Source organism: Chiloscyllium plagiosum, unplaced genomic scaffold, assembly GCF_037043375.1.
Source record: "Chiloscyllium plagiosum isolate Xiang-an unplaced genomic scaffold, Cpla_swu_hap1 HiC_scaffold_26, whole genome shotgun sequence".
Lineage (NCBI taxonomy): Eukaryota > Metazoa > Chordata > Chondrichthyes > Orectolobiformes > Hemiscylliidae > Chiloscyllium > Chiloscyllium plagiosum.
Window position 1 is genome coordinate 21,738,088 of NW_028270164.1, and position 25,085 is coordinate 21,763,172.

At 42.1% G+C, this 25,085-nt stretch overlaps 1 protein-coding gene across 1 annotated transcript in view; it reads left to right on the top strand.

The window, feature by feature from the left end:
- The window catches only part of LOC122562935 (sushi, von Willebrand factor type A, EGF and pentraxin domain-containing protein 1-like), a 161,426-nt gene that overhangs the window by 120,616 nt on the left and 15,725 nt on the right, over positions 1–25,085 (top strand). The window contains exons 16-17 of the mRNA XM_087973391.1: positions 9,917–9,990; positions 23,477–23,662. Coding sequence (XP_087829517.1) covers positions 9,917–9,990; positions 23,477–23,662 — 260 coding nt within the window. The remainder of the gene's footprint in view (positions 1–9,916; positions 9,991–23,476; positions 23,663–25,085) is intronic.

Consider the following 25,085-nt stretch of genomic DNA (forward strand, 5'->3'; position numbering starts at 1 on the left):
GGTATGTAGCATTCAAGTCGGATGACCCAGACCTATGCAGAAATTCCAGGTATGACGACCGCAAAGCTATCAGAAATGCCAAGAAGCAGTACCAGACTAAGTTAGAGGTCCAAACCAACCATAAAACTCCCGCCACCTGTGGCAAGGCCTAAAAACATAATGGGATATAAAATGAAGCAGAGCAAGATAATGGACATAGATGTGGCCCTCTCAGATGCACTCAGTACTTTCTAAGCTCAGTTCGAGCAGTATGCCAGCAGTCTGGTGTCACCTCCCTAACAGCCTCGCATGCACAATTCCCTCTATCACTGCTGAAGACATCAGACTGGTCTTCCTGGGAGTCAACCCAAGCAAAGCGACGAGTCCGGACAGAGTCACCAGCAGTGCACTTGAATCCTGTTTGGACTGGCTAGCAGAGGTATTCACTGACATCTTCAACCTCTCACTCCTACAAGCCAAGGACCCCATCTGCTTCAAGAAGACCACCATCATCCCAGTACCTAAGAAAGCATATGTAACGTTGCCTTAATGACAAGCATCCATCTCCATAATCATGAAGTACTTTGAGAGGCTGCACATGGCCCACATCAACTCTAGTTTCCCAGCCTGCCTAGATCGCCTGCAATTTGCCTACTGATATAATTGATCCACAGTGAATGGCATTTCCCTAGCCCTGCACTCATCCCTGGAACATATGGACAACAAGGACATCTACATCAGACTCCTGCTCTTCGGCTACAGCTCCACCTTCAATACCATTATTCTCTCCAGAATGATCTCAAAGCTTCAAGACCTAGATCTAAGTTCCACCCTCTGCAACTGGATCCTCAGCTTTCTGACCCATAGACTGCAATTAGTGAAGATAGACAACAGCACCTTCTCCTCGATAACACTCAACACTGAAGCCCCCCAAGGATGCCCCCTCAGGCCCTTACTTTACTCCATGTACACCCACGACTCTTGCCAAATTCCAAATGAATGCTATCTCCAAGTTTGCGGATGACACACAGTGGTAGAATGGTTCTCAAACAATGATGAGGCAGAATACAGAAAGGAGTTAGAGGGCTTTGTGACGTGGTGCAATAAGAACAACCTCTCTCTCAACATCAGCAAAACTAAATAATTGATTATTGCCTTCAAAAAGAAAGGAGGAGAACACGTTCCCATCTACATCAATGGAGCTGATGTTGAGAGGGTTGAGAGCATCACATTCCTAGGAGTTTGACGATAACTAACAATTTGTCCTGTACTTGCCATGTAGATGGTCAAAAAGGCAAGTAACGCCTCTTCTTCCTTTGTCCATAAGGTCCCTCACCAATTTCTACAAATGCACCATTGAAAGCATACTGTCCGGGTTCATAATGGCCTGATATGGCAAATGCTCTGCCCAGAAAGAAATTACAGAAGATTGTGCACACAGTCCAGACCATCACAGAAGTCAGCCTCCTATTTATGAACTTCATTTTCATGGCTCATTGCCGTGGATAGGCTGCGAACATCCCACACCGGTAATGCTCTCCTACAACCTCTTCCATTAGGTGGAAAATACAGAAGCTTGAATGTTTGCACTAGCAGATTCAAAAACGTCTTCTTCCATGCCTTTAGATTAGATTAGATTACATTACTTACAGTGTGGAAACAGGCCCTTCGGCCAAACAAGTCCACACCAACCCACCGAAGCGCAACCCACCCAGACCCATTCCCCTACATTTACCCCTTCACCTAACACTACGGGCAATTTAGCATGGCCAATTCACCTAACCTGCACATTTTTGGACTGTGGGAGGAAACCGGAGCACCCGGAGGAAACCCACGCAGACACGGGGAGAATGTGCAAGCTCCACACAGTCAGTCACCTGAGGCAGGAATTGAACCCGGGTCTCTGGCGCTGTGAGCAGTAGTGCTAACCACTGTGCCACCATGCCACCCCATCATTAGATGATGAATGGACTCTCCAACTTAAAATTATGCTGATCTTGTTAATTTTGATCTTCCCTAGCACATGCCCAGTGCGATATAACCTGTATGCCTCAGTCTAAGTTTTTTTTCACTCTGTGATCTGTATGCCCTTGCTTACTATGATCTTCCTGTACTGCTCATAAACAAAGCTTTTCACTGTACTTAGGTACACATGATAATGAATCAAATCACATTTTGATGGCTAGGCATGTCAGAGTACATAAAAGCCAAGCCCACATCAGTCAGCAGTTTTACCACTTACAGCTCCACAGAGATGCAGTAAGGTTTCACAGAACTTGTCATATCTCCTTGGATGCAATAAAAACCAGGTCTGCCATAAAACCTACACCGTTGATTACTGTGCCTCTTTTGGGGAACCATTCCGAAAGGAGTTAGTGAACTATGTGGGATCCCTCTTTAAAAGAAAAGGGCCACAATTATATTTTTACCATCACCACCATTATTTTCCATTTTCTAGAACCTGCACCTCGTATCTACCAAAACAGTGGCAAGCTAATTTACCCATTAAGATCTCATCTGACCAAGGCTCAAATTTCATGTCCAAAATATTCCAGAAATTGTTGGAAGCCTTCCTGCAGTCACAGGAGGCACTAGAATGGTATCACAAAACTTAAAAACATTGGTCAGATTATACTGCTATGAATAATTGCACAACTTGGATTAAGGACTGGGACATCTTTTGGTTGCCATCAGACATTCATTGAATGAATTCACCAGTTTTATTCCATTTAACTTTGCTCATGAACACCAAGTTTGAGGGTTCTGAAACAACTCAAGGAGAGGTTTTTCAACTAGAAGGAGCAAGTCTCTATCTTAGACTATGATTCAGAGTTTTAAGAGTGGCTTTGTGAGCCTGCAAAGTGGCCTGAGAACACTTTAAAGTCACCAAATTGTGATGAAACTCAAAGTAAACAAACATGCCAGAGTTTGAACCTTATAGCTGGGAAGCAACTTCTTGGTGCTTCTACAAACACCAGGTGAACTTGTAAAGTTCCAGTTTAGTGATTTGTATCAAGTGGCAAAGAAACTCAGGAAGTTACTCTTCTGATTGAGACCTAGACTGGGAACAAAAATGTCTGTGTAATGTCAACATGATAACTCAATACCACTACATAGAAGGAAAATGGTTTGTCCTGTTGTCACTAAACTGGGAGCTGAGGATTGCAGCAAAAATGAATTGGAGGGAGACATGGGTGAGACCCATATTAAACACCCTACTATCCCATTAAGCAATAGAGAAATACTGGTAAACCTAGACTCCTTTTTCACCCACCTATTTGCAACAGCAAGCAAGACTTAGTGAGATTGCTCACTTTATTCAAGGGTTGGTGAAGAGACAAACCAGGCTGCACCATGTTAGCTCTGTATAATGTGGATGTTGTGGAGAACCCTCCCCATAAGGTTACATCCCTATTGGCTAGGTCCAGATAAGCTGGTGTAGATTTGGTAGGTGATGAACTAGATACTGGAACAGCAAATAATAGAGCCTGGTACCAGTAACTGGAACTCCCCAGTTGAGCTCATGTTCAAGCTTGATGGATCAATAAGACTCTGGATTGATGACCAAAATGCTGATGCAATGATCGTAGCCAATTCCTACCCAATACACAGGCTGGAAGATTGAATAAACAAGTTTGGCAAAGCCACCTTTGTTACCAATATAGATTTGCTGTATATGCTTGTGTAGGTCGTGTTTTGAAGGCCTTTGTTTTGGACTGAAATTAGGGAGTTGACTTATAGACAAGTTATTGTTTTCGAGGGGATGAATTTCATGCTTGGCATGAGTCAAAAAATGGACAAACAAGAGCCAGATCTTTGTATAAAATAATAAACAACAGAAGGAAAATGAATTATGGCCATTATTAAGTATTTATCCACAAAATAACTGTCTCCATTCTGCCTGCTACAGTAGAACAGTACTTTCATACTGTATTCCAGTTACCAGTATAGTAAAGTGCATGAAGGTCAACACATAAGTACAACTCTTAATAGATATAACAGCAGGTGGTTAGGCCATCTACCAGGGATATTCCTACAACACACAATTCATGAAATAAAAACAACGGAGCAGTAAAAACAACAAAAGCAAAAGTTTGATAGTATTTTATTTAAAAATAATGCATTAAACTATGAATAATATATGATAACTACTTTATATCAAAAAAACTGATGTTCACAGCAAAAGACTCTTCTCACCATACATCACGAATATTATGGGATAGCTGTTTAAAACAAAAGTTACAGGTACATGCAAAAGTTCATTAGAATCCTTCAAATTCCCTGACCTCCACAGTTGCACCACTTTATAATTTATTCCAGTCATATGGGTTAACCATATCATCGTATGGTTCATCTGAATTCTCAAGGGTCTCATCAATTGATTTGTCATCACTTTCATCTGACATAAATAGTCATCCTCCATACCATCTAAAGCATTACAAATTCCACATTTTTTGAAGGTTTTCACTATAATTTCAGTATCCATCTCCTACCAGGACCAAACAATCCACTCAAACAGTTGCTAGTAATGGAGCGCGCATGTTGCCAGCCTTTGTGAAGCATTCTGCCTCTTTTTGCATCCAAGTGTCCCATTTTTCCCTTACGAAGTCCATCAAAGGTTTATTGATGATAACATCTAGTGACTGCACCATTCGTAAGGCCTCTCAGAATCATTGCAATGTCAGTATTGTTAGCTCGAATTTCAGTGATAACAGCTTTCACTCTGTATGATCATATCCCAGTTGAAACTTTATTGCTGGAACAGCACAGCAGGTCAGGCAGCATCCAGGGAACAGGAGATTCGACGTTTCGGGCACAGGCCCTTCTTCAGGAATGAGCAGAGAGTGTTCAGCAGGAGAAGATAAAAGGTAGGGAGGAGGGACTTGGAGGAGGGGAGTTGGAAATGTGATAGGTGGAAAGAGGTCAAGGTGAGGGTGATAGGTCGGAGTAGGGTGGAGGCGGAGAGGTCAAGAAGAAGACTGCAGGTCAGGAAGGCGGTGCCGGGCTGGAAGGATCCGGCTGAGACAGGGTGGGGGGAGGGGGGATGAAGAAACTGGTGAAACTTCACCAGTTTCTTCATCCCCCCTCCCCCCACCCTGTCTCAGCCGGATCCTTCCAGCCCGGCACCGCCTTCCTGACCTGCAGTCTTCTTCTTGACCTCTCCGCCTCCACCCTACTCCGACCTATTACCCTCACCTTGACCTCTTTCCACCTATCACATTTCCAACTCCCCTCCTCCAAGTCCCTCCTCCCTACCTTTTATCTTCTCCTGCTGAACACTCTCTGCTCATTCCTGAAGAAGGGCCTGTGCCCGAAACGTCGAATCTCCTGTTCCCTGGATGCTGCCTGACCTGCTGTGCTGTTCCAGCAATAAAGTTTCAACTTTGATCTCCAGCATCTGCAGACCTCACTTTCTCCTCCATGATCATATCCCAAACTAGTAAGCTTTTTTCCTTTCTAAGTCCACCTGGTTGCATATTCCAGACCTCCATAATCCAAGTCTTGCAGCCACCTTCATCCATCCACCCTGTTTCATGGACAAGGCTAACAATGCCTTTCGGAAATTTCTGTTTGGGAAGAGTTTTCCGCATAAAAATCACCACAGGCTTTAACTTTGTTCCATCTGCCATGCACCCAAGTAGCACAGTAAATTGACTCCTTTCATGACCATAGTCTTAAGTAAAACTATTTTTGCTCCAATCTTTGCTCCAATTCTGTTCTCTGGCATATCAAAGTTCATTGGGATTTTGTCCATATTGTCAATGCATGACAGACTGTACCCATTTTTCTTCGGCTTCTGATTACAAAGCGATGGAACCCTATTAGCTTGTCATTAAGTTCTGCTGGTAGACATTGGGCAATTTTGGTTTTTGGTCTAAGCACTAAATCATACCTTTTTATAAACCTACTGCTCCATCTAGCACTGGCTTTGAAATCACTGAATCCACCAATTTTTGCTTCAATTTTGGTGCGAATTCTGACACATTGTTGACTCACAATGCTCCTGTTCTGACACCACTAATTTACCCAGTCAGCAATCTTTTCTTCTAGTTGCGGCCACTTAAAGAGTTATAGAGATGTACAGCATGGAAACAGACCCTTCGGTCCAACTCGACTATGCCAACCAGATATCCCAACCTAACCTAGTCCCATTTGCCTGTACTTGGCCCATATCCCTCTAAACCCTTCCTATTCATATACCCATCCAGATGCCTTTTAAATGTTGCAATTGTACCAGTCTCTACCACTTCCTCTGGCAGCTCATTCCATACACGCACCACCCGCTGTGTGACAAAGTTACCCCTTAGGTTTCTTTTATATCTTTCCCCTCTCACCCTAAACATATGCCCTCTAGTTCTGGACTCCCCCACCGCAAGGAAAAAACTTTGTTTATTTATCCTATTGTTCAGCTTTCCTCGGCTAGCATACTCCTGTTTTGGCATAGCCTTTAAATGTGTGGCTATTTTCCTTCAATCTCACACAAGTTTTTTCAGAAACACAGATCTCCTTTGCAGTGATGCTATTGCTGTTCTTCTCTGCAACTTCAATTACTTTTAGTTTAAACAGTGCTGTATACTTCTTTCTTTTGTGATGCCATTTTGTCAGAAAAAGTTGGGAGAGTTTTACCGTAAGTTCAGAACACAACTGTACGCAACACCTAAGAAACTGAGGCATTAGCAGGAAGACAAAGTTGAAGGCTGCCATAAGGTACTGTAGATACCAGTATTTGCATGCACAGGTCAAATATATGTATGTAAATGTTACATCAATAAATATATATACAGTATACATATAGTTATCAACATTCAATTTAATTACTTGAAAATCATGTTGCGCAAATATATACATGCTGCGTGTAACATGTGATGACGCAGGTGTTGAATCAAAAACGAGTTTTTCAATCAAAAATGTGTATTTGAATCAAAACTGTGCAAATCATACCCTTTAAGGCTGCATGTATGGTCAGGAAGAGATCCCTGAAAAGCTAGGGTCAACTTAGAAATGAGGTATATGAAAAATATCAGACATTTTGGCCAAAAACGAAATCCTCATATACACCAGGTTGACCTATACACGGGTATATATGGTACTCAGGGGCTGTTGGCAGTTTGCAGGGAGAAAGCGAGGACTGCCGATGCTGGAGAACAGAGTTGAAAGTGTGCTGCTGGAAAAGCACAGCAGGTCAGGCAGCATCCGAGGAGCAGGAGAATTGACATTTCATGCGTAAGCCCTTCACCAGGAAGGGATTCCTAATGAATGGCTTATGCCTGAAACATTGAATCTCCTGCTCCTCATTGGAAGTTCGCAGGATTGCCATATGAAGGTTATCTCAAACTTTGAAATTCTACAAGAGTTATATCAGTTTCACGTCAGAACATAAGGCTAATAGGACTAGATAGTGACAAACTTAGCTAATTGCATTGTATACCTATGCCACCTACGACTTTACAATAACATCTAGGAAACACGCTTACAGCAAATAAAAGACTTCTTTCTAAAAATACAGGCCCCACTACTAATATAGATAGTGGTCAACTTTGCAAAATGTGTGTTTGCTAAGGCTCAAGTGACCTATTTAATGCCCAGACTGCAAAGGTGGAAGAAGTTGCTTTCCCACAATAATTCCCACAAGTGGATCATTGGAAGTAATATCCTTTCTCAGATGGATAGAGAGTGAAGGTTATGGGAATTTGAGAAATGCTGACATGATATTTTAAGAAATTGTTAATAAAATTGAGATCATCTGCAAATTGAATTCTGTGTCCCTTGTCTGCCTCACTGATGAGAGCACTAAAATAAAGTATTTTAAATAATAAACTGGTTGAAGTGTCCACTGCATGGACCACAATATTCTCCCAACTGAAAATAATAAAGTTAAAGTATCACACGTATCACAGATACTCATTTAATGGATTGTATGCAACTAGTAGTCAAGCTACAACACAGACTGCAAAGATTGGCTGATAAAATGCACTCACAGGTGTCAGACTGAGACCGTGACTAGAGGATAAAGTAATTTACTTTGTTTTCAGTGAATTTTTAGTATACTTTGTTTTTAGGTTTATATCACACCAGAAATAAGTTGATCTATATTTTCTTTGTGTTAGATCTTGGGTTGCAGTTAAATTCACAAAGTGATCTTGTGCTTAGAAAAGTTGGAGACCCCTGGGATAGCGTGATTGAATGAGCAGAGAGATTACATGGTTGATGTCATAGTGACAGTTCTCCATGAAAACATTAAGAAAGAGTAAAATGCTCGAGGGAGGGATCACACAGGAGAGAGATGGAGTGAGAACACAGGAGTTGGGTGAAAGTTTCTATCTGGGACTGGTGATGGAAGAATGGCTCAATCTGATGTCCAGTTTCTGATTCATAAAGGGATCATTGATTCATAGAAACCCCTCAGTGCAGAAAGAGCACCATTCAGCCCATCAAGTTTGCACCAACCCTCTGAACAGCAATCAAACTACAACCGATTCCCCCCAAACTATCTTCATAACCTTGCATTTACCATGGATAATCCACCTAGCCTGCACATCCGTGGACACAATGGGAAGGTTTAGCATGGCCAATTCACCTAACCTGCAAATCTTTGGTCAGTGGGAGGAAACCGGAACATCTAGAGGAAACCCATGCAGACACAACGAGAATATAGATGGCTGGACGGGATGCGGTTGAGTCCTTTGTTAAAGACAGACTGTTCAATATCAGAGAGAAAAACAAAATCAGAAAGTATTGCAAATTCATAGCAAGGTGTGAGATGCAAAGAAGGATGGGGCCAAAGAGAAGTGAAAGAGGAGAGATATTTGGAGCAGCATTACATTTGCCATAACATTGAAAAAAAGATTTTGGATGAATTAAAGCAGAAGAGAATTTCTGGTGTACCTTCCAATGTAGCACAAATGTCTTTGTGCATATCAATGAGTGTTCTTACATCGGCCTCCCTTTATCTGAGTCTCCTGAGAGCAAATGTGCAACTCTCCCTTGGGTAAGCTTTACCTGAGCAATCCTTCTTGCCTTCTCTGTAAGCCACTGGTGTCCAATGATTCATTATATACAGATTCAAATTTATGCTATCCACTAAAGTAATAGCTATGTCAGAGACTGAGTGGTAGCTGTGAAATCAAGTCATTGCATTTTTTTTCATCAATCTGTTGTTCCTCTTAGGTATCATGCTTCTATAGCATCACTTGTCAAGGTGCCCGTTTGTTGGCATTGAAAAAGAGGAAATCACAAAGTAATTTTGTGGTCAGAGAATTAGGGAATGCAAGAGTTGGATGCTTCTACTATCTGCAGTTTATAAACCAGAAGAATTTATGGAATATAGGGAAGTGGAAATTGAGATGGTTGAATATATAGGAACATCAGTGGTTCAATCCTGCCACAAGCATGACAGCATTCATGGCTGTTTCAATGATGGTCAGCACTGTAACCTCCATCGGGGTGTAGACATGGAACTACACTGTCCCAAGCTGTTAGGTATTGCTGCCTGCAACGGATGCCACCTAGCGCCTTCAATAAAGATAGAAATATAACAGCAAATGTGGTAAAGTGTGGGACTTTCCTGTCTATTATATATACATTACAACAGAAACAACATTTCAATTTAGCTGTCAATGTTGGAAAATGTATGAAAGGTCCTATATAAAAATAAAACCACATCACAAAAGGAAGCCATTCAGCCCTATATGTCCAACTCACTCTTGCACTTTTCACACACACCACTGCATTTTTTCTTCAGCTGATTATCTGAATCCCATTTGAAAGCCACAATTGAAACCTCCTCCCCCACACCCTCATTTCTTAATTTTTTTACTTTTGAATCTGTCTCCTTATTGTCACATTGTGCCATTTAAATTGAATTTCAAGCTTAAATTTCCTGAATGAAAATTGATTTCAATTTTCCTTTTACACTGGATTGTTGTCCTCTCTGTAGGTACCAGTTGGTTGGTAGGCCATATCGGCTTTGTAAAGCTTCCGGTTGGGATGGCCAGGTCCCAACGTGTGACCGTAAGTTAAAATTCCATCTTTCTTAAGAGGCTGAAGGTTTTGTTTTCTATGATTTACCAGCTCTATACTGTCTAACTAATATAATCTTACAGAATATTATTTTATTTAACTCACGTTAAATCAGGTTAGAAGATCTTTCTTCCGTGCTTTGACATAGGGAAGATAGGGACTGGAAATGCAGATACCATTAACATACAACTCTCCTATCAATCATGAAGGGCTGTGTGATCATATCGGAGGATGCTTTAAGAGAAAAAGAGATCTGGGGCCAATCTCATGAATACAAGGATCTATTAGTATTTCATCATTTTTATTCCACTCCTTGTTTACTGCCCTTCCTCCCACGAAATTCACAAATGGCATCCAATATGACTGTTACATTTCTGTTACAAGTTTCTGTTGAAGTGTACATTGCATTGGTCATGAAGATTCCATTCTGGTTGACAGCTTATTAGCATATCCAGTTCTTAAAGTGACACAGCTCTTAACAGCCATACACATCACTTTCTTTCAATGATAAAATTACATTAACTAGAAGAAAAATAAATCTACGTTAGGGTAGGTGCAACACTATTTATACAGAAACAATATTGAAAAGTGCTTAATTTTAAGAATCTAAAAATCTGCATAATATCAGTGGTTTGATCCTCCTTCTAGATCTTATGATGGTATAACTTTTCAGAGATTTAGATTTCATAGTTGGGTGTTCTCAACTTGTAGATGTGCATATTGTACTTGTATTGTATATTGTTAGTGTGTTGATTGTTGGACTTATTATTCAAACTATTTTTTGATGTGTGTGTACAATTTGAAATTTGCACAATTTCCCTAGTCTTTTTTTACTCACTCACGGGATTAGGACGTCACTGGAGAACCAGCATTTATTGCCCATCCCAATGGACAATTGGAAGTCAACCACATTGCTGTGGGTCTGGAATCACATGTAGGCCAGACCACATGAGGATGGCAGATTCCTTCCCTAAAAGACATTAGTGACCCAGATGGGTTTTTCTAACAATTGACAATGGATTCCTTGTCATCACAGACTCTTGGTTCCAGATATTTATTGAATTCAGATTCCACCATCTGCTGTGGCAAGATTTGAATCCAGATCCCCAGAACATTACCTGGGTCTCTGGGTTACGAATCCACCAATGATATCACTTGACCATTGCCTCCCCATTGTTTTCCCTCAATGTTGTTCTTTTTCAATGTTATGATTTCATTGTATCCAAGCTTACTGCCCACTTGGGATATATCTGAGAGTAACTGTGTTTCATGTATAGGATGTATGACTCTGACATTCTGTTCTCAAAGCAAATAATATACTCTGTAGCTGCATGTTGGTCAACCATCATCTTCATTCTCCCTTGTTTTTCGAGAAGTTTATCCTGTATCTCTGAGAACTTGGACAGGTGATGGCTTGATGGTGTTACCTTCCAAACAATGTCTCTGCTTATGATAGTAAGACCATATCTAGGGGTGTAGCTGCCTTTGCAATATAGAGGGAGGTAGCTGAACTAAATCAACCTCTCTACTTCATACAAACAAACACATTTAAGAGATATATAAGAAAATAACAAAACTGTTCCAATGTGTGATTTCTACCAAAAGTCCATTGCAAAATGCAGTACAGGAGCTGCACTGCTGTCAGGCATATGGCAATAAAAAAAAAACAGTATGGGCAGTGAAATGCCAAACTGCTTTGGAAATCCTGAAGGCCTTTGAACAAGCAAGCACATGGTTTCAAACCCAAACTATCATTTGGTTTCAAGTAGACATCAATTTGTGCTATATTGAGATAGGGGCTGTATTTCTTAGGATGACAAATTCATAATAGAGAGTCTAATCAGGGTCTTCTCAAAAAATCTAATCAGACATCAGAAGTGCTAATCCACAGTGGAAAAGTAAACCTTTGGTTTATTATTACTTCCAAACACTTCAAGAGGAAAATTTCAATTCTTCTTTTCCAAGGAAAAATCATCAGAATCAGTGACACAGCTAAATCTGCAACAATCTTGAGTGAGAATGAGAATATATTGGGTTCACCAGTGAGACAACAGAAGACAAATGAAGAAATTCAACCAAATCTACAAACTGAAGTAAACAATTTACTTACTTACACATGCATCAGCAGATTGAGAATAAAAATTGCTTACACAGATTGAAAACAAACTACAGACAACTCTTTGGGATGGAATGTGGACAGGGGATGACCAAAGTCAAGAGATTCAGGACATGATCAAGGAGATGGCACAGAGTTCCAGCATCAAGAAGAGATTGCCTGGCTGAGAGATCACAGGATACTGAAAAAAAAAGTGTTTCAGTAGATCAGCTAAATTCCATGATAGAGGTTCATAGAACAAAGGTCCCCCAGATGATATGTGGGACAGCAACCTGATTCAACAAGAATTCAACAACTTGCAGAGGACCCTGTGACAGGCAGTCAACAAAACCCAGAGGAACAGGCAAGAAGAGGATTAAGACAAGAAACAATAAAATGTAACTTTGCAAGAAAGTTATAAAGTAATTGGAGAGAAATAGAGACGGACCAACAGAAAGGAGAATCAATATGTAGGGATTGAAAAGAATTATGCAGTGGCATCAGAAGAAAGGAAATGTTGATCATTTGGTAAGTAACTGCTGTTAGGGACAGTTCGTAAAGTTCCAAAATTGCAAAATGCATTTTAAATATAATTACCTATCTCAGATTTTTTAAGAGACCTCCGTAAAAGGGAAGTAAAAAACTAATGATTTCGTTATTTTTCTTATTTCTCAGTGGTAAAATGTATTGAATTCTAAGGTTTAAATGAATTCAGTAAGTGGTAGTGAGAAGAGACATTGACTGATTTAAAAATTAATTCACCATATAATTATTAACTTAATTAAGACAAGAAAGATGGAAGGGCAGATTAATTGTGAAGATGATCACAAAATGTGAAACTCCTGGACCTAGTATGATCTAGGGTAAACACACCTACAATAAATGTTTCCCACCTGAGCAACATTCCGCTTGGAAGCCAAACTGCTAGCGCTGTGCTGAATCAGGTAGAGGAAAATTATCTGGATACTTTAAATCAGGAGTCCTTTTGAATATGGTGTTCTGATTTGATCATTAGTCATGGAAAGTTGAGGGCAACTGTGAGTGAAATAGATAAGGGACCCAGACAGCAGGAGTGCAGGAGCCTTAGCCTTTGGAATTAGATAACAGGTTTGTTATCCTTCAACTTGTTTCAATGAGAATAAGTGCTGCACAAGGTCATCTAACTGACCATGTCACCATAGTATAGGGAACCGTTGAAATAGAAAAAATATACAAAGGGAGATAAAGTGTAAGGTAGAGGAGCAGAAGTAGAGCTTTTGGCCCATTGAGTCTGATCTGCCTTTCAATGAGATTATGTCTGATCTGATAATCCTCAACTCCACTTTCCTACCTTCTTTTCAATAAACCCAGTTCTTTTAATGATTAAGAATATGTTTTCTGAAGTCTTTCTCTGTTTTGATAATATTCAGCTTGTCTATTCTCCCTACCAAATTGCATAACCTCACATTTTCCCACATTACATTCCATCTGTCAACTTTCTGTCCACCCAGTTAACCTGTTTCTATACCTTCAGACACTTTGTGCTATTCTCACAACTTACTTCCCTAACTATCCTTGTGTTATCTACAATAGATAACACAACAATCTTGACAATAGTCTACTTCAAACCCACTGACTCTCACAACTACCAGAAAGACACTTCCTCCCACCTCCCTCATTAAAAATGCTATCCCTTCCTCCCAAATCGTCCACCTCCGCCACATCTGCTCCCAGGAGGAGTAATTCCACTCTAGCATATCCCAGATGGTCTCTGACTTCAAAGACCACAATTTGCCCTCCCACGTGGTCAACAATACCCTCCATGATATCTCCTCCACTTCCTGCACCTCTGGTCTTGAACCCTACCCCTCCAACCGCAACACGGATAGAACCCTCCTGGTCCTCGCTTTCCACCTCACCAATCTCTGGATACAATGCATCATCCTCCGCCATTCCCACTGCCTATAGTCAGATCCCACCACCAGAGATATATTTCTCTCCCCACCCCTTCCAGTATTCCACAGAGACCATTCTCTCCACGACTCCCTCATTAGCTCCACACTCACCACTAACCCACCCTCCCTTCCCAGCACTTTCCCTTGCCACCACAAGAGGTGTAATACCTATGCCCACACCTTCCCTCCACCTCCATCCAAGGCCCCAAAGAATCCTTCCACATCCGGTAAAGATTCTCCTGCACATCCACCCACCTCATCTATGTCTGATGCTCTTGATGTGGTCTCTTCTATATTGGGGAGACAGGATACCAACTTGTGGAATGTTTCAGAGAACATCTCTGGGACATACACAGGAAAGCAGTGAGTATAAATTCTCACCCTTCGACGCCAACGGCCATTTTGAGTGCAAGCAGCAGCGGAGGTAAGACGAACCCGAAAGACTGCAGCTAAGGTAAGGCAGTTTTTTAAACTTACTTACCGGTAGTGGACAGCGGTGTTTTCCCTATCACAGAAGGAGTGGGAGCAGCGGAGGAAGTGACGAGGATCAGAGGGGCAGCCAGGAAGGAAAGCAGTGAGTATATATATCAGCAAGGCGGCTAAACCCGAGACTCTACAACTGTAGTATCTCCCACCCGTCCTCCTCCTCTAACCTAGTTAATAAGGTAAGGTTCATTCAAAGCTTCCTCTATTGAATATAAGTTTGTTATTAATTTTATAGCAACTTGAACTAAGCTTTCTACTTTAGTACTGAGTGGGTGTTCAGATAAGTCGGGTATGCTTGCTAGGGCAGTTGCTTGCTCCTCCTGCAGAATGTGGCAGGTGGGAGACATGGCACACGTCTCCGCTGGCTACATCTGTGGGAAGTGCACCCAACTCCAGCTCCTTGAAAACTGTGTTAGGGAATTGGAGCTGGAGCTGGATGAATTACGGATCATTCGGGAGGCTGAGGGGGTAATCGAGAGGAGTTACCAGGAGTTGGTCACTCCTAAGGCTCAGGACAAGGATAGATGGGTTACAGTTAGGGGGAGGAAAGGGGACAGACAGACAGTGCAGAGATCCCCTGTGGACATTCCCCTCAGTAATAAGTATACCGTTTTGGATACTGCTGGGGGGGATGACCTACCAGAGGAAACCATAACAGTCAGTTCTCTGGCACTGAGCCTGACACTGTGGCAGAAAAGGGAAGGGGGCAGAATAGAAAAGTACTCGTGGTAGGGGACTCGATAGTTAGGGGAATCGACAGGAGATTTTGTGGTCAGGATCGGGATTCCCGGAAGGTATGTTGCCTCCCTGGTGCCAGGGTCCGGGACGTCTCCAATCGGGTGTATAAGGTTCTAAAAGGGGAAGTCGAACATCCAGAAATCGTGTTACATATTGGCACTAATGATACAGCCAGGAAAAGGATCGAGGATATAAAAAGTGATTTCAAGGAGTTAGGATGGAAGCTGCAAAGCAGGACGAACAGAGTAGTGTTCTCTAGTTTACTACCGGTGCCACGAGATAGCGAGGCAAGGAACGGGGAGCGGGTGCAGCTTAACACGTGGCTGCGCAGCTGGTGTAGGAGGGAGGGCTTCAGATATGTAGATAATTTGGATGCCTTCTGGGGAAGGTGGGACCTGTACAAGAAGGACGGGTTGCATCTGAACTGGAAGGGGACCAATGTCCTGGGTGGAAGGTTTGCTCGAGTAGTTTGAGAGGGTTTAAACTAGTATGGCAGGGGGGTGGGAGCCTGAGCTGTATACCGGAGGTGAGAGTTGATGCAGATGAGGCAATAGCAAGAGGTAGACCAGCTAGTGGGAAGGATTTTCCTGGGAAGGAACCAAGGGATCAGTTAAAGTGTGTTTGCTTTAACGCAAGGAGTATCAGGAATAAAAGTGATGAACTTAGAGCATGGATCAGTACCTGGTGCTGTGATGTTGTGGCCATAACAGAGACATGGGTTTCTCAGGGGCAGGAATGGTTGCTGGATGTTCCAGGGTTTAGAGCATTTAAAAAGAATAGGGAGGGGGGAAAAAGAGGAGGGGGTATAGCACTACTAATCAGAGAGGGTATCACAGCTACAGAAGCTTCCATTGTCGAGGAAGATCTGCCTACTGAGTCAGTATGGGTGGAAATTAGAAACAGCAAGGGAGCAGTCACTTCGTTAGGGCCCCCCAATAGCAGCAGGGAGATAGAAGAAAGCATAGGTCGGCAGATTTTGGAAAAGTGTGGACGTAGTAGGGTTGTTGTAATGGGTGACTTTAACTTTCCCAATATTGATTAGAACCTCCTTCGAGCAGAAGGTTTGAATGGAGCTATTTTTGTAAGGTGTGTTCAGGAGGGTTTCCTAACTCAGTACGTTGACAGGCCGACGAGGGGAGAAGCCATTCTAGACTTGGTGCTCGGAAACGAGCCGGGGCAGGTATCAGATCTTATGGTGGGAGAGCATTTTTGTGATAGTGACCACAACTGCCTCACATTCTACATAACTATGGAGAAGGAGAGGATTAGGCAAAATGGGAGGATATTTAATTGGGGAAGAGGAAACTATGATGCGATTATACATGAGTTAGGAAGCATGGATTGGGAGCAATTGTTCCATGGTAAAGGCACTATAGACATGTGGAGACTGTTTAAGGAACAGTTGTTGCAAGTGATGAATAAATATGTCCCTCTGAGACAGGCAAGAAGTGGTAAGATAAAGGAACCTTGGATGACGAGAGCGGTGGAGCTTGTCGTCAAAAGGAAAAAGGTAGCTTACATAAGGTGAAGGAAGCTAGGCTCAAGCTCAGCTCTAGAGGATTACAGGCAGGCGAGGAAGGAGCTCAAAAATGGTCTGAGGAGAGCCAGGAGGGGGCACGAGAAAGGCTTGGCAGAACGGATGAGGGAGAACACAAATTTTACACTTATGTGAGGAATAAGAGAATGGTCAAAGGAAGAGTAGGGCCGATCAGGGATAGCATAGGGAATTTGTGTGTGGAGTCTGAGGAGGTAGGGGAAGCCCTAAATGAGTTTTTTGCTTCTGTCTTTACAAAAGAAACTAACTTTGTAGTGAATGAAACCTTTGAAGAGCAGGTGTACATGCTGGAATGGATAGAAATAGAAGAAGCTGATGTGCTGAAAATTTTGTCAAACATTAAGATTGAGAAGTCGCCAGGCCCGGACCAGATTTGTCCTCATCTGCTTTGGGAAATGAGAAATGCAATTGCTTCGCCACTTGCGAAGATCTTTGCATCCTCGCTCTCCACTGGAGTCATACCTGAGGACTGGAGAGAGGCAAATGTAATTCCTCTCTTCAAGAAAGGAAATAGGGAAATCCCCAGCAATTACAGACCAGTAAGTCTCACGTCTGTCGTCTGCAAGGTGTTAGAAAGGATTCTGAGGGATAGGATATATGACCATCTGGAACAGCATGGCTTGATTAAATGCAATCACCACGACTTTGTGAGGGGCAAGTCATGCCTCACAAACCTTATCGAGTTCTTTGAAGATGTGACTAGAAAAGTTGATGAGGGTCAAGCTTTGGATGTGGTGTATATGGACTTCAGCAAGGCATTTGATAAGATTCCCTATGGTAGGCTCATTCAGAAGGTCAGGAGGAATGGGATCCAGGGCAACTTAGCTGTCTGGATACAGAATTGGCTGGCCAACAGAAGACAGCAAGTGGTAGTAGAAGGAAAATATTCTGCCTGGAAATCTGTGGTGAGTGATGTTCCACAGGGCTCTGTCCTTGGGCCTCTACTGTTTGTAATTTTTATTAATGACTTGGATGAGGGGATTGAAGGATGGGTCAGCAAGTTTGTAGACGACACAAAGGTTGGCGATGTCGTTGACAATATAGAGGGCTGTTGTAGGCTGCAGCGGGACATTGACAGGATGCAGAGATGGGCTGAGAGGTGGCAGATGGAGTTCAACCTGGATAAATGCGAGGTGATGCATTTTCGAATGTTGAATTTGAAAGCTGAGTACAGGATTAAGGATAGGATTCTTGGCAGTGTGGAGAAACAGAGGGATCTTGGTGTGCAGGTACATAGATCCCTTAAAATGGCCACCCAAGTGGACAGGGTTGTTAAGAAAGCATATGGTGTTTTGGCTTTTATTAACAGGGGGATTGAGTTTAAGAGTCATGAGATCTTGTTGCAGCTCTATAAAACTTTGGTTAGACCGCACTTGGAATACTACGTCCAGTTCTGGTCGCCCTATTATAGGAAAGATGTGGATGCTTTAGAGAGGGTTCAGAGGAGGTATACCAAGATGCTGCCTGGACTGGAGGGCTTACCTTATGAAGAGAGGTTGACTGAGCTCGAACTTTTTTCATTGGAGAAAAGGAGGAGGATGGGGGACCTAATTGAGCTATACGAGATAATGAGAGGCATAGATAGAGTCGATAGCCAGAGACTATTTCCCAGGGCAGAAATGACTAACACGAGAGGTCATAGTTTTCAGCTGGTTGGAGGAAAGTATAGAGGGGATGTCAGAGGCGGGTTCTTTACATAGAGAGTTGTGAGAGCATGGAATGCGTTGCCAGCAGCAGTTGTGGAAGCAAGGTCATTGGGGCCATTCAAGAGACTATTGGACATGCATATGGTCACAGAAATTTGAGGGTGCATACATGAGGATCAGTGGTCGGCACAACATCGTGGGCTGAAGGGCCTGTTCTGTGCTGTACTGTTCTATGTTCTATACAACCCCACTGCCTTGTGGCCAACCACTTCAACTCCCCACCTACTCCACTAAGGCCATGCAAGTTCTGGGCCTCCTCCGCCGCCAAATCCTAGCCACTCAATGCCTGGAGGAAGAACACTTCATCTTCTGCCTTGGGATCCTCCAACCACACACAATCAATGTCAATTTCACCAGTTTCCTCCTCTACCCTCTCCACACCTTATTCCAGGTCAAACTCACCAATTTGGCGCTACTCTCTTGAACTGTCCTACCTGTCCATCTTCCTTCCCACCTATCCGCTCCACACTCTGCTCTGACCTATCACCATCACCCTCCATCTTCATCTATCACATTCCTAGCTACCTGGATAGTATACAAAATGTTTGCTGTGCTACTGAGCATTGGTGGTTGAGGGAGTGAATATTTGTAGATGTGGGGCCAACAGGGATGTTCTTTGCCGTGGATAGTGTAATCTTCTTGATTGTTGTTGTAGCTACACCCATCCAGACAAGTGGGGAGTATTCCAACACACTTCTAACTGTACCCTGTAGCTCGTGGTCAGGCTTTGCAAGGTTGAGTCGAGTTAATCATTACATAGCCTCTGACCTGCTCATGTAGCTACTGTGTTTATGTACGAGTGCAGTTGAGTTTTATGGTTAATGGTAACCCCAAGGATGTTGATAGCGGGGGAATTCAATGATGGCAACACCGTTGATGTCCGGGAGTGGTGGTTAGATTGTCCTTTATTGGAGATGGTCATTGCTTGGCATTTGTTTGGTGGAATGTTACTTGCCAATTGTCAGCTCAAGCCTGGACTTTGCCCAGATCTTGTCGCACTTGAACGTGTACTACTGCAGTATCTGAACAGTCGTGAATGATGCTTAACATTGTGCAATCATTTGCAAAGATCCTCACTTCTGACTTTTGATGAAGGGAAAGTCATTGATGAAGCAGCTGAAGGTGGCTGGGCTTATGACACTACCCTGAGGAACTCCTGCAGCTGAGGTGACTGACCTCAAACAACCAAAACCATATTTCTGTGTGTTAGGTATAATTGTACCTAGCAGAGAGTTTGCTCCGATGTCCATTGATTTCAGTTTTGTGAGGGGTCCTTGATGCCATATTCAGTCCAATGTGACATTGAAGTTAAGGGTTGCCACTCTCGCCTCACCTCTGGATTTCAGCTCTTTTTTCCATGTTTGAACCAAGGCTATAATGAGGTCATGATTAGAATGGTCCTAGTGAACCCAAACTGGGCATCTTCGAGCAGGTTATTGCTGAGCAGGTGCTGCTTGAAAGCACTGTTGCTGATACCTTCCAGCACTTTACTGATGATTGAGTCAAAAAGTGTGTTACTGGAAAACCACAGCAGGTCCAGCAGCATCTGAGGAGCAACAGAGTCGACGTTTCAGATATAAGCCCTTCTGATGGGATGGTAATTAGCCAGGTTGGATTTGTCCTCTTTGTGTACAGGACATCTGGGCAATTTTCCACATTGTGTGGTAGATGCCAGTGTAGTAGGGCAGCGGCAAGTTCTGGAGCACAAGTCTTCAGTAATATTGTTGGAATGTTGTCAAGGTCAATAGCATTTGCACTATCCAATACCTCCAACTGTACCTTGATATCATATGGAGAGAATCAAATTGATTGATGCTTGAGATCTGTGATGCTGGAGACCACTGGAGAAGGCAGAGATGGTTCAATCACTTGGCACTTCTAGATTAGATTCCCTACTGTATGGAAACAGGCCCTTCAGCCCAACAAGTCCACACTGACCCTCTGAAGAGTAACCCACCCAGACCCATTCCCCTACCCTATATTTACCCCTTACTTGTCAATTTAGCTTGGCTGATTCACCTAAATGCACATCATTTGGATTGTGGGAGGAAACTGAAGCACCCAGAGGAAACTCACGCAGACACGGAGAGAATGTGCAAACTCCACACAGACGGAATCAAACCTGGGTCCCTGGTGCTGTGAGACAGCAGTGCTAACCACTGAGCCACCCTGCTGCCCTTCTGGCTGAAGATTACTGTGAATGTGTTGTTCTTCCACCATTGAGGATGAGGATATTTGTGGAGCCTCTTTCTCCAGTGAGTTGTTTAATTGTTCACCACCATTCTCTATTGCAAATTGTCCTTTTTCATAGCTTCACCAGATTGGCAACTCATTGGTGCCGCTCCTGGCAGTCCCTCCTGCACTCTCCATTAAACCACAGTTGATCCCCTGGCTTGATGGTAATAGCTGAGTGGAGGATATGTATCCAGTTTGTGCAGGTGTACAGTACTGCTGTTGTTGATAGCCCACAGCACTTCAAGGATGTCCAGTCTTGAGTTGCTAGATCTCTTCGATGTAAATTCCATTTAGCATGTTGATAGTGCCACATAACAGGGTATTCTCAATGAGCCCAGGACTGCATCTCCACAAGGACTATGTAGTGGTCACTTTTACTAATAATGTCATTGACGATGCTTCTGCAGCCAGCTGATTGGTAAGGATGAGGTTAAGTATGCTTTTCCCTCTTCTTGGTAACCTCATCACTTGTCCGGCAGTTATGTCGTTTAGTGCTCAACAAGTTTGATTTGCTGTCAAGTCACTTTTGGTGGTGAACATTGAAATCCCCAACTCAGAGTAAATTTTGCATCCTTGCCACATCAGTACTTCCTCAAAGTATTGCTTAACATGTAGAAGTATTGATTCTTTGGGCAGACGGTAAGTAGTAATGAGCAGAAAGAGAAAATGAGGATTGCAAATGCTGGAGATCAAAGTTGAAAAGTGTGGTGCTGGAAAAGCACAACAGGCCAGGCGGTATCCGTGGAGTAGGAGCAGGAATGTGGTAACTAGCAGGAGGTTTCTTGCTCATTTTTAACTTGAAGCCAAGAGACTTCATGCAGTTCAGAGTCAATGCTGAGGACTCCCAGTAACTCTCTCTCAACTGTACACTACTCTACTACCACCATTGTTAGGTCTGTCCTGCCAGGATTGTGATTTGGTATCTGAGATATTGTCTTTAAAATTTGATTCCTTGGGTCTGACTATGTCAGGCAATTGCTTGATGAGTCTGTGATACAGCTCTCCCAATTCTGGCAGTAGTCCCCAGTAAGGAGTACTTTGTAGGATTGACAGGGCTGTTTATGCTGTTGTCTTTTCTGGTGCCTGGGTTAATGTTGGGTGGTCTGTCTGGTTTCATTTCGTTGTTGAGACTTCAAAGCAATTGATGCAACTGAGTGGCTTGCTAGGTCATTTCAGAGAGTAGCTGAGAGTCAACTGCATTGTTGTCGATCAGGACTCACATGCAGGCCAGGGCAGGTGAGGATGTCAGATTTTCTTCCCTGAAATACATTAGTGTGCCAGATGAGTTTGTCTTACAATCTTCATTCTTCATTCCAGATTTTTAAAATTAAATTCAAATTCCACCATCTTCCAATTCAAACTCAGGTCCCCAGAAGGTTAGCTAAATTTCTGGATTAATAATCTAGCAATAATACTACTAGGCCATCACCTTCCCAAACAGATATATCAAATAAAGATTCACCACTTTTGTGAGACTTGATATATTGAACCATGTTGAAATGGACTTCCACAGCAGTACTTTTCACAATCTCAAGATGTTCAATAATGCTTAAGAGCCAATTAAATACTTTGGTGTGTAGTTATCATTTAATATCAGACAGGAGTCTTGTGGTGCAGTGCTAGTATCCCTACTTTTGGGTCAGCAGGTTAAAGTACCACTTGTGTTGGAAATGTGCCATAACATGTCCAAATAGGTTGATTAAAAATAAATGTAACATCTAACTGGAAGGTAAATCTGAGAAATGTTTTGAATTTGCTTCAAACTCTGGAGTAGTTCTTTTCGCCCAGGTAAAATGCAACACTGTGACACAGATAACATAGCTGGAAAGAGATTTTGGAAGAAAGTTGAATAACGGTTTTAATCAACTAACCCATTTGAATGCAATTATGTGACAATACCTCTACTTGCAGCAAAAGCACAGACTGACTAATGGAGGATGGTTCAAGGGTTTTTGCTAAGTATTGAATGTTACATCTGAATCCTCCCACTTCTGCCTGAATCAGTGTCAACAATGCCCTTTGGGATTTAGATCTTTACAACCTTGATCCTATATTAATTTTTAATTTTTTGCCTGTGATATTACCTCTGTGTCAGCGTAATTTGAAGTTGGTAAAATTTCTAATACTGTTCTTCTATCAACTATAAGCACATTATTTAAAAAAGTGAAATTTCAACTACTCTGCATCAATTAAAAATCATCATTTCCCCCAGCGACCTCATTTTGAATTTATTCACAACATTACTTTCTATCACAGTCTATCAAAGTGAGAACAACAAGAGGAGAAACTTCAGTCAACTAGTCCTTCTCTAAGTGATATGCTACCTTAACTTGGACATGATAACAATTTCCTCATTGCTGGGTGAAAAACATAGAATTCTGTTCCCTTGTCGAGTATTGCCATAGGGCCTACAGCAATTCAGAAAGATGTCCACCCACAACAGGGCAAGTAGAAATGGGCAATAAATCTGAATTTGCCATCATTGCTCTTTTCCTAATAATTTGCTCTTTTTGTTTCTCACCAATCCATTGCTCCTGACAGAAAAGCACAGTTCAGCTGTGGTCAGGTTTCATAACCTTTGGTTGATAAGGAAGCTGTACTGTGGAAGAAGAATGACATTTCTACATTATGCTATGATACAGTGAATGAATAGTATGATATTTCACTGAAAAAAAAAATGTAGTTCTGACTTTGTTCATATTATTAATTGAGTTTTATTTATCTCTAGTTGTCAACTGTGCTGATCCTCCATCTATTCACAATGGGAAAGTTTCATCGCTACCCTTTGGAGATAACTGGAATTATGGAATGGTCGCAAAATATTCATGTAATGCTGAATATGCATTGATTGGTGTGAAAGAACTTACTTGTACAGCAAATGGACAGTGGGACAAGAATCCACCAGAGTGCAAAGGTGCTTAAGAACATAGCCATATTTAATTGTTCACTGCCATTTTTAACCTGAAGGTAATTAATATTTATCTTTAGTATATTTTAGGTCAGGTTCCCCAACAGCTGCTGAAATAATCATAGACAAAAATTAAATGAAACACATGTTGCAAATCTGGGATTTGTGCTGTCAGGGAGCATCTATAAAAAAGAAAGCAAACTGGAATTTTCTATTCACTAGAGTGGCATGGGCAGTGGTGAGTGTAGTGATTGGGACCAGGTACATCTTGTTGACTATGAGGTCCTTGATTGGTTGTTAATCTGGGCCAATCAGGAGGCACTGGCTGACCAATATAAGCATGGTATCACCTGTTCTCTTTCACTGTGTCTCACACGTACACACGCAACATGGGTGCTAGGGAAAATATAAGTACTACCGCTGTTAGGTGAATAAGAAAAGAAAAAAAATATAGGCAGGGGATTTAGAATTTCTTCAGTGTAGGGGACTGACTCCGAGTGGCTGTCCACAGTCAGTGTACTGTGCACAAGAAAATAAAGGATGACTTAGTGATGGGATGCTGGCCTGTGTGCAGTTATTTCAGTGAGAAATTTGGGAAAATATGATCAGAATGAAATAATTACAACCTCAAGGTCCAGAAAGGAGTGATTACTTATTTACCATGTATTTCTGTCTCATTCATTATCTTATTTATATGCAAATTTTAATTTTCTTCTTTACTGAGAAACTGGAGATACTAGTCCCTACCATGAAAGTCAGAGTGATTACCTGGTTGCAACAGCTTGCCACGTTTGTTTGTTTGGACCTTCATCCAACTCTGCCTTCTCTACAACATCTCTGCATGCTCCATGGATACTGTCCTCTTCCACCTTTCATTCATGCAAATTGGCCTCACCAAACCACCAGCCTAACCATATCCTCATGCCTGTGAAGAGGAAATGATTAGTTAAGACAAATGTAGCTTTCTTGCAATCAGAAACCATGGAAGTTATAATAGAGAACAAAGTGATGGCAGACCAATTAAATACATATTTTAGTTCTGCCTTCACATAGGAGCGCACAAATGACATCAAAACCTGTTCAGAAACAGGGACTACTAAAAGGAACAAGTGGAGGGCAGTCAGTATTAGTAGGAAAATTGTTTTGAGGAAATTTGAGGCCAATAAATCGATATCCAAGAGTACGTCAACAAGTGGGCCTATCAGAAAGTAGCTTTTGTCACCACATTGTTCAAAAATAGAAGTAGCGAGAAAACACAGAATTATAGATTGGTCAGCCTGACATCAGTAATAGGCAAAATGAAACAGTTCAACATAAAATATTTAATAGCTGAGTACTTGGAAAACAGTGACAGTATTGGACAAAGTCAAGAGTGTGGTGCTGGAAAAGCAGAGAGGGTTAGGCAGCATCTGAGGAGCAGGAGAATCAA